Raw genomic sequence first — 19,626 nt, forward strand, 5'->3', positions numbered from 1 at the left:
CCCCCCCCCCCCCCCAGGGTAAACAGAACAGAACCAACATAAATGAATTGCAGATATCATTAATGTTCAATAATGTTATGTACACATTTTAGAATCAGTCTGATTCAAAGGAGAAACAGAAGGCTGAATCCTGACTGACAGAGGAGTTGGGGATGGAGGAGGGTAATTAGCTATTGAGCAATGCGAAAACTGCTGATCATACTGAGGGACCTTATATATGAATGCTTAGATAGGTGTCGTATTCCCATAGGTTGATGGGGATCAGCTGAGAGTCAGCTGATGCGAGCTTGACTAACGTGACTTGCCAGAACTAACGCTAAGCTAGATTTTAAAGTTAAAATGATGGAGTCATGTGAATTACTTATTGTTTTGCTTTTATCAGCAGTGCACCCATTCACATTGGTGAGCAATGATGGCCTGATGGTGAGTACATTTTCAGCAAATTTTCATTTTAGGATGAACTATTCCTTTAAATGAGTGAGATTTTTAAAGATGGACGAGCACAGACTTCCTCTTATGCTGATGTTTTTCCTATTGAAACAGGATTTTCAGGCAGATCATATCAAATAACTAGACATATCAAAGAATAGCCAATGGACTATTGTTAACATCACAACCATGAGCCTGATCTGCTACATACTAATCAGTTGCAGATGGTATTGGGGGAGCGACTTTTTCATTTAATTCGTTTTCATTCTTCCTGCATTTGATTGGACAAAAATCTGCACAGTGCAGGATGAATCATCATTTTATTTTCCAGAAAAAGAAAGACTAATTTTAAATGTATATATCAATCAATTAATTAATTAATATATATATTTTTTAATTTATGAGTACATTCTCCAAGCAATTCTACCTTAACACTTTGAAATTATGCTGTATTATTAAGCGTAATTTCCAACAATATCGTGGCAATTTGTAGCCATTTTACATTTTGGTGAATCGGTGGCTAATTTGCAGGAATTCATACAAATTTGTACAATTTCATTCACGTTTTTATATATGTTTAAATTTATTTATTTATTTTTTCCTGTCAGATGTACTTGGTAATTTCATGGTCTCATATTATTACCATTGTAGTTTCCTCAGTGACGAAAAGCTCATGATTATGTAAGCAGCAGGGGTCAACTCAAGTTACGCCAACAGACCTGGAGAGGTCAATACACATCTCTGTGTTTAACTCTCAGTAACCCTGCAGGCGGCAGAGAATGCCTCCGAATTCCAAGGCTTCATGTTACAGGCTCGAGAGGTGGGTGGAAAAACTGCAGTGGGACGCTTTACATCAATAAATATCAACCAATCCCGTGCCCTGAACTGCTTCAACATAGAGGTGCTCTATTGTTATTTTAAGATGGAGCTAATGCATTCAATTTCTCATTCCTATTCAATGCAGACATTTAAATATTAGCTGCAGTATTTGCTTTAACGCTAAAATGAGGCATGAGTCATGGAAACACTCTGATTTTGGCCTTCAGAACTCAACTCTCAGCCAAGCATCTGCAGACAAGAAATCCCAGTTTGAGGCTACATGGGAAGCACCGGCAAACTCGTCCTTGGGTGACATTCAGCTCTTGTATGTGTTTAACTCTTGTTTAAAGAGGCAAATACACTCGTAATCTTCTCAAACGAAACACTATTATTTCAATGCCCTTCCAGTGTGACGTTTGTCAAAGACTATACATCTTTTTGGACCATGGTGAACAGCTCTACAATTCGCATTCAATCCTCTACAACAATAAAACCACCAACTGCTTCTCAGCAAACTAGTTCTTTACCAGTGAGTATTCTAATAGACATGCTCCTATTTTCTCATAATCAGGTGCTTGATTGTTCTTTTATGTTTTTTTTTCCAACAGAACTCCAGCCACAAAAACAGACATTTGAGTGCAGTGTGGCTCAATGTGATTCTCCATGCACTAATTTTACACTCACTTTTACTTTTGATCAACCTTCGATCATTCTAACTAGTTTTATATGAAAACACTCTCATGTTTTAGATTAAAAGCAATAAAACTTGATAATAAAAGTTTTTCCAGCATTCATAGAATATAGCTACGCAATAACTGTGGAGAATGTGAATACTTTAAATATGCAATAAAATAAATAATTGGCAACGAAAATGTCGGTGCTTTCTGAATAAAAACAAAAAGTTATAGTTTAAAAATAATATTTTCCAGATACTCCGTCTTCAAACATTCTTTTTTATTTCTCATCTATCCGTTTTTAGTTTTCCTAATTATTCATTCATTTCGAAACATGCAAACAAAAACATACAGTGAGTTTCAAAAGTAACCTTACATCACTGAAAGATGTTTGTGTGCAAAGAAGTAGGACAAACACTACACATTAACTAATTATAGGTTATACTAGACATGTTCGGAATATTCTGACAGAATAACATCAACATTTTAATGACGTACCTCAGCTACATAAAGGGCAAACTCACAGTCTCTAGTAGTCTAGTAGAAGCTGGATGAGCAAGGGGGCGGAACATGAGGAACAAGGAAATCTCATTCTAATTCTGAAGTACAGGATGTTGTGTTGTACTTCACACTCTATCAGCTATGAGCTCAGGGTGGTAACGTGTCCTCAGACCTGTTTAGGTAAACAGCACTCAAACAAGATTGCACAGGAACACTTGTGGAAGACGAAGGTGCAGGATCTCTGCTCACAGATCATGAAGAACCTCAAGCACGGCGGCAAGAGACCAGGCCTGGGTTTCACAGCTAAAAGGGCAGTACTGGCCATTCTCATTAGTGAGCTCTGGCAGTCCCTTCCAGGATGACCTGAGGAACAGAAAACAGATATATCAGATCCTGATTACATGGCCACATTATGCAGATTTGATCTCCATGCACAACATAAGATTTAATAGCGCATTAACCATGTGTTTTTACAAGCCATAATCATTTTGCAATAATTTATTATTCCTTCAACACTTAAAATGTTCAGCATAATTTCTCAGTTGTTGAAACCGCATCTGTTTGGTGACTATAGTGGCATTGAAATTACACACTTCAGCTTTAAATTGAATGAAGAACAATAGCTGCGTTTCCATTACCATTCAATTTGTGCAAACTGAAATTGCGAATTGAAAATACTCCCAATAGAAATAAGTCAATTTCACAAAAACACCCATATATCGCAAAAACTTTTTTAAGCTTGCATGAGGTGGTTTTTCAGGCAATTCGAAAAAAGAATATTTCGCAAACCTACAATGGAAACAGTTTTGCGCATTTACTACTACATCTCATTCGATTAAAAATAATGGGTAGTGCAGTGCCTGTGTTATACGTAAACCTACCAACATCTGCCGCCACGACTTATCGCAAGAGGAAAAAAATGCTTTAGTTGCATAACATCGGTTAATGGAAACGGCGTCATTTCGCAATAGTTTTTTATCAACATTTATAAAGTATCGCAAAAGTTTAGTGCAAATCTGTAATGGAAATGCACCTAGTGACAGACCATTATATTGGCCTTATATGTGTTGAAAATAGGTGTTTATTCATTTTTACAAAGTTGTGTATATCTCATTTGCTAACTTCAAATTTTACAAAGTAATATTTGCAATATTCCAGCTATAAGTCATGACACCAGTGATTTTAAAACCCATTTTGGTCAACCAATGATATTGTTTACTGTTTCTGAGGGCAATAATTGTTCATGCAGCATTTACCTTTCCATGTGGACATAATGGCGAGAGAGGACATTCTTCACCAAATACACTGTTTCGTCATAGGTGTCTTTTCCAAGCTTCTTTGCAAAGTAGATCTTTGCACGGAGGAAGTAACCGATAGGCCAGAGCCACTCCTAATGAGGTAGATGCATAGGAACGTTAGGAATCCTAAAGAAAGCTAAAATTGTGCTGATGAAGCAGTACAAATGGATCTTACAGGGCCTTGATGGTAGTTGAAGCCCCTGGCAAGGTTGTAGTTGTCATTTTCCAGAGAATTGTCATAAACACCACAGTAAACCATGTCACTATTCAAACAAACAAATCATGAGTCACACACAGGAAGAAGCAGGAAGAATGTTCCAGGTAATGCAGTATAATTCATTTAAGGACTCTCACTCTGGGTCTAAGGTCTTCATCCCAAGAGGGCCAAGCAATTTCTCTTCTGAAATGTTCAGTGCTTCCCAAGCATGCTCCACAGTAAACAGCTCTGGAGCCTAGGAAGGAAAACCATTAGAAATATACGAATTATTTATAACTATTAAAGGTGACATATCATGAAAATCCTTTTTCCGTGTTTAAGTGCTTAGGTACATTTTTTTTGTAAGCCTTTCTCTGCAAGCTTGTGAAAAAAGGAGCCGCTCAGATTTCGCTCCCCCCGTGACGTATAAAGGGGATCTTATTATATTATTACCGCCCCTTAAACTGCAAGCATCCACCCACGGCGCCACCATTGTATGGCGACAATTGACAGCGGTGTACCAGTTCTAATGCCATGACAAAAGTTTGAGCAAAGCATGCTAACTGTTCTGTCTTTGCCTGCATTAACGAGCACAGAACACTATTTAGAGTCCCGGCCTCAGAGGAGACAAGAGAGCAGTGGATTTACTGATTTATTTACTGCATATTACACTACACAGATCTAATATAAACGTGATTTCTTTCCCAGCTGTTTACCTTCACAGACATAACTGACTTTTTTTGTAACACGTGTGTTTTTACCATAAACTTTTGTGTATTTGACAGTTTAAGCGCAATAAGACATGAAAGAGAACTTAGTTTATTACTTGCATGCAGTGTGACAGACGCTTTCTGTGCGAGTGCTTCAGATGTGTGGGCTCAGAATACTGTATATCAGAAGTTTTAACTATTATGTTTTTTTTTGCAGATTATCTGAGGAACGAGCTGTAAAGGCACTGTGCTTTTCTAGAAAAGGGGGTGGGGAGCAGCAACTCATTTGCATTTAAAGAGACATGCACCAAATCAGTGTGCTTCTGCTTCCACTCAAAATAGGCATTTTCAAAATGATATAATAAATGATCTGTGGGGTATTTTGAGCTGAAACTTCTGACACATTCTGGGGACATCTGAGACTTATATTACATCTTGTAAAAAGGGGCATAATAGGTCTCCTTTAAGCTTTTACTCACTAACTTAGATCCTCACCAGCCAAGGAAGCAGAAACAATAATTTGCTTCCAAAAAATGATTTTCACTGATATTTTGAGCATTGTCATGGCACATGTTTCCTACTCACATAAAAACATAGCATGTCACCAGTTTACAAAGACTTGATGTGAATGAACAACAATTTTAAATAAACTGTCAATCTGAGTAATTATGGTTGCTAATTATAAAATCAAATGAACATAAAACATAAAAACAGCTGTAAATAATTTTAGATTATGCTAAAAATCATTATAAAACACTATGAAATATAACAAATAATATATATATAGCAAATAAATAAATAAGCAAACACATAAATAATATATAAATAAATAGGCAAATAAACAAATAATAAAATAAATAAGCAAACATGCAAATAAATAGTAAATATATACATTTGCAAATAAATAACTAAGCAAACAAAAATAAAATAAAAATATAAACATATTGGCTTTTTTTTCTCTTTCAGATAAAAACAAGTGTGTTAGTTTTAGAACAAATCCTCACCACCACCATGGCAATGGGAAAGTTGGGTCTGAGCTGATAGTCACACCAGGGGCTGGAGGCTCCGTAGCTGTCTTTGTAAATCCCCCGCTTATGAACCAACTCGGGATGCTTCTCATTGGGGTCATTTGGGTAATTGGACACATAGAACATCTTCTCAAAATTCTGCTGGATTTTTCTGTCCCATTCTTCATAGAACATAAAGAGCTGTTTGCCTACAGGTATAACATAAATGTTTGTGATTAAGAGATTCTGTATTGGCACATTTGGAGTAAATTACAAATATTAGATTTGATCCAAAGCATAGGCAGATCTCTTTTAAGGCAGCATCCTATGATTTGAAATGGAATCTCGGTAAGTGATGCTCACAATTAATACACACATAAATGACTGGGATAAATGATAAATTATGAGTTCCATACATTTTTTTAACTTTTCTGAATCAAATTAAATATAGCTTCCATTACTCTCAACTTGTCTGCCATCATGGATTAATTTTTTCACTGAACTTGTTGAATAACGCATCTAAGAGGGCAGCATCATTTTGCTTTCTACCTTTTTGAAACAGACTGCACACTGGGAATGTGCCTGATGATGCCTTACAATGGCTGTGTAGAAAGGCAGATTGGTAAGTTTTGGAACAAACTAATGTTTTGAGAACTAGTAAGGGCCATCTGAGCTCACCGTCTTTGTGTATGGCCACACTATTGTAAGGAAAGAGCCCTAGTTTATGTAGCGCCACCAGCCAACGCAATGTAGATTTGCACAGACCCACTATTTCCACCGCTGAACCATCTCTGCATTAGGAACACAAGAGTCATATTAAATGATGGCAACAGACATAGAAAGGGAGACAGAGAAAAGAGATCCACTTATAAATGGCATCTTATAAATAGAATACATTTGGCTTTAAGAGATTTCAACACATGCCTGGGTGTAGCTGGTATCCCTTTGTTGCGGGCCCTCTCGCTTTCTCCCATTTTGTCCATCCAGGTCCCACAGTTGAACCGATTTCCACCATACACAAAGCCAGTGTCGGGGTTCACCTTGGCCACAATGTTGAAGCCTGAGAAGGTTTAGAATACAATAGATTCAACATTTTCTCAAAGAAATCTTGAAAAAAAGTCCTAAAAAATGTTTTAAAAAGGGTTTACCTTCGTCTCTCATATTGTTGTCAATCTGTGGTCCGGCGTTCCTCTCTCTGAACTCTATACCCTGCATGTGGCGCTCCATGGCCTCATGAATGACCTCATACAGCAGCTGATCCTGCGCCATCACCGAAACAAAGCAATACAGGTGACATCTGGGTAACAGTGAAACCAAAATTTGCATTCACAATGCATTATATAGTCTATTATAACTACGATTAGGCATCGACCAATTATCGGCCTGGCTGAATATTGGCACTGATATTAAGCATTTTTCTGGTTATCGGTAACGGTTATTTTCAAAACCGATTTGCCGATAAAATAATTTAAAAGCATTTAAAGAAAATTTTTGTCAGAGACCTTGTTATTAATAATTTTGACAGTCATTTTCATTTTTACACCAAACATAATTAATTTAATTTAATAATGATAATAATTTAATAATAATTTATGCATTTAGCAGACGCTTTTATCCAAAGCGACTTGCAGTGCATTCAGACAAGTATGTGTGTTCCCTGGGAATTGAACTGACAACCTTTTGCATTGTTAACGCAATGCTCTACCACTGAGCCACAGGAACATTATATATATATATATATATATATATACACACACACATACATACACACACACACACACACACACAGTGGGTACGGAAAGACAAACAGACATACAGTATATATCGGTTCAAAATATTGGTTATCGGTCTTCTTGATCTGTAATTTATCGGTATCGTCATCGGCCCTGAAAAACATATCGGTTGACCCCTACTGTAAGTAAAATTCATTTTTTTTTTAAAGAAATGAATACTTTTAGTCAGCAAGAACACAAAATTTATCAAATATAACAGAAATGTCTTTACTATTTAAAATCAATGTTGTTCTTTTTTTTTCTCGCAGTTTTTGCATTTTTCTATGACAGGACAGTAGAGATATGACAGGAAGTGAGTGGGAGAGAGAGAAGGGGGGTGGGAACGGGAAAGGTACACGAGGCGAGATTCAATCTCGGGACACCTGAAGCGCAACTGCGCCATATGTCGGCACGCTGCCCACAAGGCTATCTGCGCCAACTATGTTGCTCTTTTTAACTTTGGTGGTGTGCTCACCACAGTGCCAGCTGTCAGGGGTTTAGAGTCGTCTGTGGGGTACATCCTGGTCACAGGGCATTGGAGGATGTCAGTGCCGTTGGGTACCATAGTACAGTAGTCCTGAATGCACTGCAGCCACCACCATACCGCGTCACGGCAATTAAAACGGGCCCCTACACCCTCTCCCAGCAGGTTAGGAATCAATCCATGTCTCATTGTACCAGCAAAGGTCAGGATGATGTTCCTGTAAAGCAGGATGAAGAGGAAAGAAATGAACTGAGAGGGAGAAATCTCATCTCATCTCTAGAGACTCAAGAATATAATGATTTGATCTGTTTCTCAAATCTACGGTCATCCATAGAGGGGGGAAATGATGCATCACAAATCTTTCCCAAATGATTCTGGATCGATTGAGACTGATATTTTAAACTAATAAATTAAGCATATACTGAATTTACACCTAAACTTGCCAAAAATGTGGCCATCTGCACTGTTGCTGAAAAACTGATATGCTTTGAGAATCATTTTTGAATATGATGGCAATTCCCTGAATCAATATCAATCTGAGAAGTGGCTAAAGATTCTTATGCATTCTTGGTCTCAGTTAATTGAGTACCTGGCCTCCATGTGACGACCTGTGACCAGCATTAGTCCTCGCAGGGCGATGAATGTGTCCCTTCCCCAACAACGGAAGATTCCAGCGGAGAAATGAGGTAGGCCTGTGGAATGAAGAAATCATCAAGACCAAGAATAATAACAGATCAATGTACCAAGTCACTGTTAAGTTTAATCCTACAATCCTGTGTTAGCAGCCAGGATACTTTCGCTACTCGGCAAGCAACACTTAACGGTTCATATCCTCTGGCAACTTGTTGAACTTCATTCTGACATATTTAGGGTTTTCTGTGGGTTACTCTGGAGTCACCTGCAGCCATGGAAACACAGCGCTGCTCCTTCTGCTTTGTGATCTCATTGACACGGTAAGGCACATCACTCAGGGCTGGTGAGAGAGGTGGAAGAGCTGGAAAATGTCCAACAGCACACATTTGGACCGATCCAAGAGCCAACAGCTTCACAAAAGATGAGCCATTCTGCACAAAACTAACACACACACACACACACACACACACAATAAGGGTAATCTTATAACAACCCACAGAAACCTCTAGAATTATAGAAACTTGAGCATACTTTCAATCATAACAAAGCTTAAAGTAGATTTTAACAGAATTTTATTGAAAAAAAAACAGAGTGTAGGTTTTGATCTTGGCGAACTGACATTGCTACACTGCTGGCATAAGTGAAGGTTTAGTGCTGAAACATGATAATAATTACAGGGATTAGGATTTGTACTGCTTCTGCAAATTAAAGGAGATAGAACACGGTAGCAGATCTAGAATGGTGGTGCTGGGGAGGAGGAGGGCTTGAGAAAATTCACATGGCACACAGTACTGAGATGGACAAGGTTCAAAGTAAATAAATAGGTTGCTATATAACAGATTAATTGGCTGTGCCGCTGGCTTGTGAGATACAATTAGCTACTCAAAAAAGAAAATAACAGTTTTTTTGAGGATGGATTTATAGTAATAATCATGAGGGGCTTTTACACCACGTAGTTCTACAAAATTAGTTCTAGGAACTAGCGAGCAGGGTGATTCCCAGAGAAACAATTTATCCCTCGGGCTGTTTTCCTGGTTGCATTTGCACCGGGAGCAGGAACTGTGTAGCGGCCGACAGCCACGTCTTTATTTGCAGCATTTAAAAACGTCAACAACCGGTGAATGGAGGATGCCTTGATCGGAGCAGTTTTTGTTGTGTGTCATGGGTTTCGTGCTAACGGAGATGGAATGTAAATGCACAATTTACATGATTGAAATAGCAAAAAGTTGGGCTAAGAGACAAAGTCTCCTATGACAACTTGCAGTGTTACATATCATCGAGGTTGAGAAAAGAACACAACACTGCAGAAAACAGGTAACTGCCATTATCGCTGTTTTTCATGTTTGTGAAGTAAATATGTTTTTTTATATAAACATATAAAAAATATTTGTATAACATTTTATATGTTAAAAATGCAGGGTAGCCGGTGTTTCGTATGCATTTGGCCAATCAGCGTAGAGGTCTGCACAGGCTTTAAACTGAAGCCCGAACCCAACCCGTACCCATGATCGTCTGACCCGGCCCGACCCGACCTGAGCGGCACCGTTAAATTTAGAGCCCGAACCCAAAATCTTTTTTTTCCCCCCACAACGAATAGCCAATTGTAAAAAAAAATGCTTATTTCACAATTGCATGCAACGGTCAGTAAACAAATACATGTAAAGAAACAGAATCATTAAGGCTCGGCCAGTTCACAAGGCAAAATAAAAAACAATTACCAGTTATGAAAGTTTATGAACATCAGGTGCAGCGGTCACATAAATTCTGCCGAGTTTTTGAATAGAGAGAGAGAGAGGGATGAAAGTTGCGTGTGTGAACCTGCGTCTGCGCGCCTCTCTACAAGCAATGAGGCTTACTTCAAAAACAGTGATTTTACCCCCTCATTGCAGAGAAATATAATGTTGCGAGTCAGTAGCCTGTCGAAGCTATTTTACTAATAAAAGTTTCAGTGCTGTGTTGTCGTTGTCGTGTGCACTAATGTGTGTGCGTGCGTCTATGAAAGCAGCGTAGCCTAGGCTACTGCATATAGTTTTAGTTTAGCTATAAACCCGAGCCCGACCCGAACCCGAAGCTATTCATTAAACTTTAACCCGAACCCGACCCGAAACCCGAAAGTATTTCGGGACCCGTCGGGCTCGGGTCAGGTAGCAGACCTCTAAATCAGCGTACACTTACATCACTGGTAGGTCCTATAGAACCGTTTTAGACCCTACTCTGAGGAGCTAATTTAGTTCCTCTAAACCAGTGATCCTCAAATCTGGCTTGCGTTCCTAGAACTAAAATCGGTCCTAGTTCCTGTGGTGCAAACCTGCCAAAAAACGTGTACTTCCGCCAATAGTTCTAGGAACTATGAAAAGGTTCTTCTGGTGCGACAGCCTCTATAGAACCCAACAAAAGTTGATGACAGGATAGGACATAATAGACACAAACACCAGGATGATCTGTCTCAGTCCTCTTGAGACACTGACCTTGACATCTGTTTGAAGGTCACATCAAGTGCAGTAGTGTAGGCCCCTACCAGGATGGCATCAAAGTAACAGGGAATGAGGTAGCGAGGGATGTGCTTCAGGTACGCAAACATAGCCTGGAACCACTGACCCACCTAAGAACACGTTAGTGACAAATTTAACTACTGGACTTAAGAATAGGAGCAGCAATTGGTAACTCTGGATCTTTCCACAGAGTTTAACCGCAGCTAACACCCTGAGATTATCAGCTATATACAGTATTTATTTTGATCGCTTGACTCATTTACCTCGGATAGCGTGCCCCCGCATGATATCAGTCTATTGCTCACATAGTCAATCATCCAATCCCCTTGCCTTAGGTTGTCACAGAATGGGTGGCCAAGATCATTTTTGGGTCGAATGTCTGCCATAACTGACAACAGACCTGTGAGAATGAAATGACAACATTTTTTGCCAGTTATTGTGATTTCTTAAAGACACCTGGAAAGCATTTAATTGCACAAAATACATACCTAATGTATATTGTCAAATGAAAAATGCAAGTTTTATCTGTACCTTGCAGACCACCGTATTTGAGTGGCTTCCAGCTGGGGATGTTGTAGCAGCCCCCTCCATCTTCCTTCTCCTCTGCATCACAGCGAAACATAAGAATGTTCATATCAGCTAGAGTCATCTTAGACATAATCCTGGTGTGGAGAAGAAACACGAAAAAGCATCTTCAGAACTCATAAGTGTTCAGTTCTCTGTATACACAGAGAAAATCTATATAAGAGATCAAGACTATAAGGCTGCAGTAGCTCTTAAGCACAACACAAAAAAAGGATCAGGATGTCCATTAGCTTTAGTGGAAATGGGCAGAAAGGATCTAGACTTGGCACCAGCACCATGATGGTGGAAAGCGTAAATGTGGATGAAATGAACTCACTGCGTCAGTGGACTCTTCAGTATGTCGGGTGTGTTTGGATCAGGCAGACTTCCTGCTTTATACAGCGGATTGAACTGAATGAGATGGTGCCTTAACACACCAACCAGCTCCTGAGATTTGGGGTCCAGACTCACCCTGAGAAAGAAAGACACTTCACCTTTTAAACTTATAAAAAAACAAAACACTACTGTTCAAAATTTTGTGGCAAGATTTTTTAAAAGAAATGTATACTTTCAGTCAGAAAAGACATAAAATTGATCACAAGTGAAGGTAAAGAATTCATAATATTACAAAAGTTTTCTATTTCAAATGCCAAATGCTGCTCGAAGCGCAATGGCGCTATATGTCAGCGTGCTGCCCACGAGGCTATTGGTACAAAATATTTCCCTATTTCAACAAAAATATTAAAGGGGTCATATGATGCTGCTAAAAATAACATTATTTTGTGTATTTGGTGTAATGCAATGTGTTTACGTGGTTTAAGGTAAAAAAAAACACATTATATTCCACATACCGTACATTATTGTTGCTCCTCTCTGTCCCGCCTTTCTGAAACGCGTCGATATTTTACAAAGGTCATCGTTCTGAAAAGCGAGGTGTGCTCTGATTGGCCAGCTATCCAGTGCGTTGTGATTGGCCGAATACCTCAAGCGTGTGACGGAAATGTCACCATGACATGGCAGAGGTGGCAACAATACTACAGCACGAATAAAAGTTACGCATTCTTTCTTTTCATAAACATTTGGGCGGTGTTATGCAAATCGTCCAACACAGTGACGTAGATATGTGGGATCGTGTTTAAATGAGGCATTTTAGGAAGGTGTGGACGAGTCTTAACTTTTATGAAGAATATCTCTTTGGGTTTGAGACTTTAGTCTTTGCAACTTTACGGATCTTATATATGCACAAACAGCTTGTAACACTCAAAAGAAAAAGGAAAACTAGAAATCGCATCATATGACCCCTTTAAGCAGGACAACTGTTTTCAACATTGAAAATAAGAAATATTTCTATAGCACCAGATCAACATCATGTGATACTGAAGTGTGAAGACTGGAGTAATGACTTCTGAAAATTCAGCTTTGCCATCACAAGAATAAATTACATTTTAGAATGTATACAAATGGAGTTATTTTAAACTGTAATAATATTTTACAATAGTATTGCTTTTACTGTTTTGGTCAAATAAATACAGCCTTGGGGATCATAAGAAACTTCTTTCAAAAATATCTTACCAACCCCACACTTTTCAAAACACTTTCAATTGTTTGTTGTTGACCTCAAAGATTGTGTATCCAATTAAAATCTATTTTAGCAAGGCACCTATCCAATAGTATTTAATGTCAAGTCAGTTGTCCTCTTTAGCCTATTACTTGTTTAATTTGTGTATTGTCAGGCCTATGCAGTTCAAGTTAATGTAGTAGATACATTTAAAGTTTACGTTTTAATGACATTTTTGTTTCTTTTTGTAAAAATGTTAGTACAGTGTTGGATCACGTCTTCATTGCAAAATCTAGGCAAAATTCTAATTCACTTCAGGGACAGTAAATGCTTTTGAAGTCTAACCTGAAAGCAATAACACTTCCAGGCGTCAGCTGCTCAAACACGATCTCCTGCACATATTCATTGCGCCCTCGAGACGTCACCCCAGCCTGCCGCACCACCTTACTGTCCTTCAGCTGAGAAAAGACAGAGAGGCAAACAAAGGAACTTCTGAGACCAAAAGATAAGATTGACTCGTGCAGTGTTGACAGTACAGGCAATCAAAAGGCCATGCAAGTCCGGGCGGCAGACATTTACAAACAGGCAGAAAAGGGGAGGTTTACCAAAACAGGTTGTTGAGATGAAGGGTAGGGGTTGAGCTTTGCTGTTTTGTGAATGAGTGTTCTCAGCGGAGGCTATTGTGTTGGCTTAGGACACTGATAATTAGAGCGGTCTCACAGCACTCAGGTTACCTGGATGTGCTCTTTAATCTCCACCGTGTACCCAGGCATGCCATTAATGCTCCTCTCATCTTTTTTGTAGGAGTCCGCCTGCCTCTCTATGGTACGCACCTCCAGCACCACCTCCTCTATCTTACCTGTGAGATTCCAGAAAGATTTCAGGGTTTGGCTTCCAGTCAGGCATTAAGTCCAAGGACACATTATCGAGACAGAATAAAACCAGATGTCAGAACAGAATCTCAATGAGGGCAGGTGAGAGAGGAAATCTCATCTAGTTAAACATCTAGTTAAAGAAGGGTCAGCCTCTCTGATAAGGAGCAGCGAATTTTTGACACACCTGGGATGCACATCGGTGGAACCTCGTCTGTGTAGCGATGGTGTTTGGGGTTCTTGAAAGCAGTGCGGCACACAGCCACCACTGACTGGTGCGTACTGGGACAATGCCGGGTGACCGCCACAATGTCCTCATCCACTTGGTCTACAAACACCTAAGAAAACACCCAAAGACATATTGATAAAACTTGTGAAAGGTTATTATAGTTTTGCATACCAGTTGTATTTTTATTTTAAAGGGATAGTTCACCCAAAAATGAAAATTCTGTCGTTGGCATGGTATCTCACCCTCATGTCGTTCCAAATCTGTAAGACCTTCTTTCATCTTTGGAACACAAATTAAGGTATTTTTGATAAAATCCGAGAGCTTTCTGACCCTGCTTAGACAGCAACACAGCTACCATTTTCAAGGCCCAGAAACATAGTAAGGACATCGTTAAAATAGTCAATGTCAAATAAGTAGTTTAACCTTAATGTTATGAAGCAACGAGAATACGTTTTGCGCGAAAATTTCTTCTCTTCCATGTCAGTCTTCGACACGTGTTCACGAGAGTATCACGATGCATGTGTGTGGTGCTGCTGACTGATGCTGTAGAACGTCCATCTCTCTTAGTTCATCGTCTGTATATTCTTTTTCGAATAAGGCTGGGCAAAAATGTGCAAATCTTTCTCTCAGTCAAAATCTTCAGACATGTTTACAAAGACTGTTTTATGTAAAGCGTGCAAACTACATCAGAATGCTGGCTCCTGCGTTAGCAGCATCACACGCAAGCGTCCTGATACTCTCGTGAACGCACGTTGAAGAAAGACAGAAGATAAGAAATTGTTGAATAAAGTTGTTATTTTTGTTTTCTTTGCGCACAAAAAGTATTCTCGTAGCTTCATAAAATTAAGGTTGAACCACTGATGTCACATGGACTATTTTAACAATGTCTTTACTACCATTCTGGGCCTTGAATGTGTCAGTTGTGTTGCTGTCTATGCAGAATCAGAAAGCTCTCGGATTTCATTAAAAATATCTTAATTTTTTTTCCGAAGATGAACAAAGTTCTTACGGGTTTGGAACATCATGAGGGTGAGTAATTAATGACAGAATTTTCATTTTTGGGTGAACTATCCTTTTAATACTATTTACAAACTGACTTCAAATCTTTTAAAATTATTTCTAGTCCATAATTTTATATATACTGTACTATTTAACATTATATACCTAACAAATATAAAACATAATATATAAAATGTTAAATACTATCGATAAATCTTAACATTTATTTAGCTAATTAATCATTTGTATTTTAATACTATTTATTTCTAATTCTGTTTACTTCTTATTTTTAGTTTTTAATATAGTTTGTAATATTGGGTTTATTATGAAACATGTATATTGCACATATATAACAGCAATGGTTTTGTTTAATTCAGCGTTTCCCAATCCCAGTCCTCGCACCCCCCCCACTCTGCATATTTCATATGTATCTCTTATCACATACAACTTTTGTTTCCCTGCGAAGTGGATATCACCGGATATTCCACCATGATTCCAGTTCGAAACGAGTGTATATGTTCCATTCAAAGGGCATTAAAGTGTGCGAGACGTGAATTTAAATTGTATTTATTTACAGAGGTAATGTCACACTCATCTGTGTGTGAAGACGCTGCAGGCAGTGGCGTAATGCAAATCCGTGAATGAATGTTCCGAAGTGAAGTAAACTTCAACGGATTTCCCTGCAGGGAGTAGGGAGCAATGAACACTGTGTAGGGATCATATCAATCAGAACACAGTTCATGCACATAGCTCTCTTCTAACAAGCTGGTTATCTGAATCAGGTGTGTTAACTAAGAGAGACATGCAAAATGGGGTGGGGGTGGAGGAGGACTGGGATTGGGAACCGCTGGTTTAATTGATTGCATTAAAATGTAATATTAATGCAGTCTTAATTTTTTTTAAGCCTCTATTTAAAATGTAATATTTAAATGCACATGTAAATGTATTATTTTAATGTGTTGGCAAAACCTGCTAGATGAACTTTAAAGAAGTATTGGCAACCTTAAGGGGGGTGTACACGGTGCGATTTTTGCTGTCGTACGAGCTCGCAAGTGATTTTTTTCTCTCTTTTTGGACGTCACAAGCCGCCTGCCACAAAGAAAACCATTTCGTCCTCAGAATCCATATTTTTATGAATGGTGCGAAACGTAATGCTTACGTCAGAGTTTGTAAAATCATAGTAAATTCGTGTTGTGTGTGACTGCCTCCGTACGATTTTCGGATAAACTCAATCGTGACATGTGCCAGAGCTCACGACGTTCCGACCTTCAGAATCGCACCGTGTACGCCCGCCTTTACTTGTGTCACATGCCACATCGCCATCTGCAGGTGTGATGTCTTCAGATCTACTCCTACTCGTGTGCAAATAGCGCATTACACCAAAACTATTATACCTATTTTGGTTGTTTTTAACTTTGTTAATATTTCAACCATTCACCAGTTGCACTGTTTTATATTTGTGTTTACATGATTTTCATTAAGCTTTTAAATAATTAGGGTTTTATCTTCATTCTTATTTTTTACATTTACACGCATATGTGCCCCCGCTGTGGCCATGATGCGCCCTTCTGCCAAACCTGCATTGGTGCAGACTTCACAGTGGACTATTACTATATAGTCAATGTGACATAACGGTCAGTGTGGACCTATAGGAGGAATGCAGACTGCATTTACCTGGTTGAAGCCTTTTGATGCCAGTTCCTGGTGTAGCCGGTTGAGGGCCAGCTTTCCGGCGATGATTCCGGACTGCAGGGTGACCTCAGCAGGGGACGAAGGCTTAGCCTGAGGATTCCATTTGCAATAGAAGCGCTCCTCTGATACCACTGAGATCTGATGGCAGATACAAAAAAAGTAGGACTTTTGAGATGTACTCAAAAAAATGAACTCAATCCATGTTTTGTGAGTGTGTGTAAAGTTAAATCTCTTGCCTGGTGGGGTACTAACTCATCGTAGCCTCTGGTGCTACCAGTGGCACAGCAGGCCATAGAAACAATAGCAGAGCTGGGCAGTGAATCATATACAGAGCGGATCTACAACACAGAACATCAAAATAAGAACTCATTCAAGTGGCTCCACCAACCCACTGTAATATGTGTTTGAAATGCTATACCTGAAGAGGGCACTCATTATCATGTGTGACGTCTAGAAACATGGCATGGGCGATACTGGGCACCAGAGGCCTGAGACTGGGCTGAAGGAAAGCCCCCACAGGTTCCCCTCCGTACCGGTACACCAGCCTACCCTCCTCATGACTGTCTCCAGCGCTCATCGCCTCTACAACAGCACAAAGGATGGCACTATGCAAAGTATGAATGCTGAATGAATTTAATATGTGCTACTTATTTCTCACAAAATTAAAACTTTATCAGTATTCATTCATTCATGTCATCATAAACCTGTACGACTTTCATTTTTCAAAATTCAATTATTATACGTAAAGGTATAATACGTACATTTTAACCAGATCAATCGATTATTTTAAAAGATAAACTAAAAAAAGTGATCTGTTATGAATTAGACATTGCCACCTCTCATGAACACACCAAGGAGAGCAAGATGTCAAGATTTTCAATAAATGACTTCAAATCAGGCCCATTTCTTACTCAAATCATTTGTTTGACAACATAAGACTTGGAATATAGTGTGCATGTCATATGGAATACTTTCAAATTTTTTTGGTTAGTTTTATGGTGCTACCATTTTTTACGTTTGAAAGCTCTAATCCAGAGGAAAAAAAGTCATATAGGTTTGGCACAACATGAGGTGAGTAAATGATGAAAAGCTAAAGAACACTAATCAAGATAATTTTGTGGTTAATCATAGTGATAATTTTTGTACACTTACACTAACAATCAAAAGTTTGGGGTCATTAAGATTTTAATTTTGACAGAAATTACTACTTTTATTTAGCAAAAATTCACTAACTTTTTCAAACGTGACAGTAAATACATTTATAATGTTACAAAAAGCTTCTATTTTAAACTCTCTTCATCAAAGAATACTGAGGAAAAAAATCACAAAATTATTAAGCATTGATAAGAATAAGAAATGTTTCTTCAGCACCAAATCAGCAGAAAACAATTATTTAAAATATATTCCTCTTTCTACTGTCTTTTTTAACAAATAAATGCAGCCTTGGTGAGCATGAGAGATTTCTTTTAAAAACATCTTTCCGACCCCAAACTTTTGATTGGTGATGGTAGTGTAACAATTCAATGTTTGATGGAGTTAGATTTCATGTCATACACTAATACCACAATGCAAGACCAGCATTATTAGAAGGCCATACCTCTGATGAGTGAAGAGATTCCTAATCTAGTCACAAAGACATTATCCAGCTCTTCGCTGCCTGTGAAGAGCTCAGCCACCACGTACAGGTCAGGCCTGAGGGTGCGGGCAGCATCCAGCATGAACTGCAGCAAGCAGGGTTAGGGCACAGCCAAGAGGAAACTAACATTGTTAGTATGTCAGGTGGGGTGTGAAAAATGGGTTCAGAAAGGGAGAGAGTCATGCCTCCAAAGAAGCCAAAATGAGACAAGTAGAAAACAGGTTTGAGAGTTTTTGGATGTATATATTCAGGAGAGATAGTTCAGAGAAGAAATGACAGGTGCAAAAAGAAAGACAAACAGATAAGACATTGTTAGTGCCGTGCTGAAAGACTCTCCAATACCTCTGATAAGACTGGTTATTCCCAGCCGGTTAACAAACACATTGTCAATCAGCTCGCTGCCTGTAAAGAGCTCGGCTATCACATAGAGATTGGGCCTGACTGATCTGGCTGCTGCCAACATGGCCTGCAGAGCACAACATGAGTTAAGTGAGAGGGGTTGATGGCTTAAAAAAAAATTGTCAACTGATGCCAAAGTGTTTTGTTGGGTGATATTTATGTCAATAATAAACAGCTGTTACCGATTTAATAATCTCTACATTTCTGCTATATGGACATTACTTTGACACAGTCACCTCTGATAAAAGGTCAATCTTAATTGTAATGTAGAGTCATTCATTCAGCCATAAATCCTCTGCAGTGAATGGGTGCCATCAAAATAAGAATCTAAACAGCTGGAAAAACATCACAATAATCCACATGACTCCAGTCTATCAATTAATGTCTTTTAAAGTCGAAAGCTGCATGTTTGCAATAAACAAATTCATAATTTAAGGCGTTTTTATTTTAAACTGTTGCTTCTGGCTAAAATATAAGTTCTCTATCTATACTGCTTTGAATATTAGTTGTCTAGTCTGAATCATGAGAGAAATATGCACAGATCAACCCTGTTACCTTCTGAGGGTATAACTAATACCAACATGGCCAGATGGTTCAATGCATTTTTATAAAGATTCAAACATTAATTTGTCAAAAAAAAAAAAAAAAAATTTTTAAATTTT

The 19,626-nt window shown here is 38.6% G+C and overlaps 1 protein-coding gene across 3 annotated transcripts in view; it reads right to left on the bottom strand.

Annotated features, from left to right (window-relative positions):
- Positions 1 to 2,187: 2,187 nt before the first annotated feature.
- The window catches only part of agla (amylo-alpha-1, 6-glucosidase, 4-alpha-glucanotransferase a), a 32,060-nt gene continuing 14,621 nt past the window's right edge, over positions 2,188 to 19,626 (bottom strand). For 2 of the 3 annotated variants that reach the window (XM_016493260.1, XM_016493258.1), the window contains exons 13-34: positions 18,908 to 19,031; positions 17,348 to 17,511; positions 17,166 to 17,267; positions 16,912 to 17,067; positions 14,197 to 14,347; positions 13,872 to 13,996; positions 13,483 to 13,595; positions 11,917 to 12,051; positions 11,547 to 11,677; positions 11,279 to 11,415; positions 10,992 to 11,125; positions 8,789 to 8,964; positions 8,480 to 8,582; positions 7,882 to 8,107; positions 6,783 to 6,894; positions 6,559 to 6,694; positions 6,313 to 6,425; positions 5,632 to 5,843; positions 4,076 to 4,173; positions 3,897 to 3,984; positions 3,680 to 3,813; positions 2,188 to 2,786 (exon numbers count right to left, since the gene is read on the bottom strand). In XM_016493260.1, coding sequence (XP_016348746.1) covers positions 2,669 to 2,786; positions 3,680 to 3,813; positions 3,897 to 3,984; positions 4,076 to 4,173; positions 5,632 to 5,843; positions 6,313 to 6,425; positions 6,559 to 6,694; positions 6,783 to 6,894; positions 7,882 to 8,107; positions 8,480 to 8,582; positions 8,789 to 8,964; positions 10,992 to 11,125; positions 11,279 to 11,415; positions 11,547 to 11,677; positions 11,917 to 12,051; positions 13,483 to 13,595; positions 13,872 to 13,996; positions 14,197 to 14,347; positions 16,912 to 17,067; positions 17,166 to 17,267; positions 17,348 to 17,511; positions 18,908 to 19,031 — 2,988 coding nt within the window. In that variant the 3' untranslated portion in view covers positions 2,188 to 2,668. Of the gene's footprint in view, positions 2,787 to 3,679; positions 3,814 to 3,896; positions 3,985 to 4,075; positions 4,174 to 5,631; positions 5,844 to 6,312; positions 6,426 to 6,558; positions 6,695 to 6,782; positions 6,895 to 7,881; positions 8,108 to 8,479; positions 8,583 to 8,788; positions 8,965 to 10,991; positions 11,126 to 11,278; positions 11,416 to 11,546; positions 11,678 to 11,916; positions 12,052 to 13,482; positions 13,596 to 13,871; positions 13,997 to 14,196; positions 14,348 to 16,911; positions 17,068 to 17,165; positions 17,268 to 17,347; positions 17,512 to 18,526; positions 18,651 to 18,907; positions 19,032 to 19,626 lie in introns of all 3 variants that reach the window. The other variant, XM_016493259.1, reaches the window with a different exon arrangement.

This window comes from Sinocyclocheilus anshuiensis, unplaced genomic scaffold (genome assembly GCF_001515605.1).
Source record: "Sinocyclocheilus anshuiensis isolate Anshui unplaced genomic scaffold, SAMN03320099.WGS_v1.1 scaffold1472, whole genome shotgun sequence".
Lineage (NCBI taxonomy): Eukaryota > Metazoa > Chordata > Actinopteri > Cypriniformes > Cyprinidae > Sinocyclocheilus > Sinocyclocheilus anshuiensis.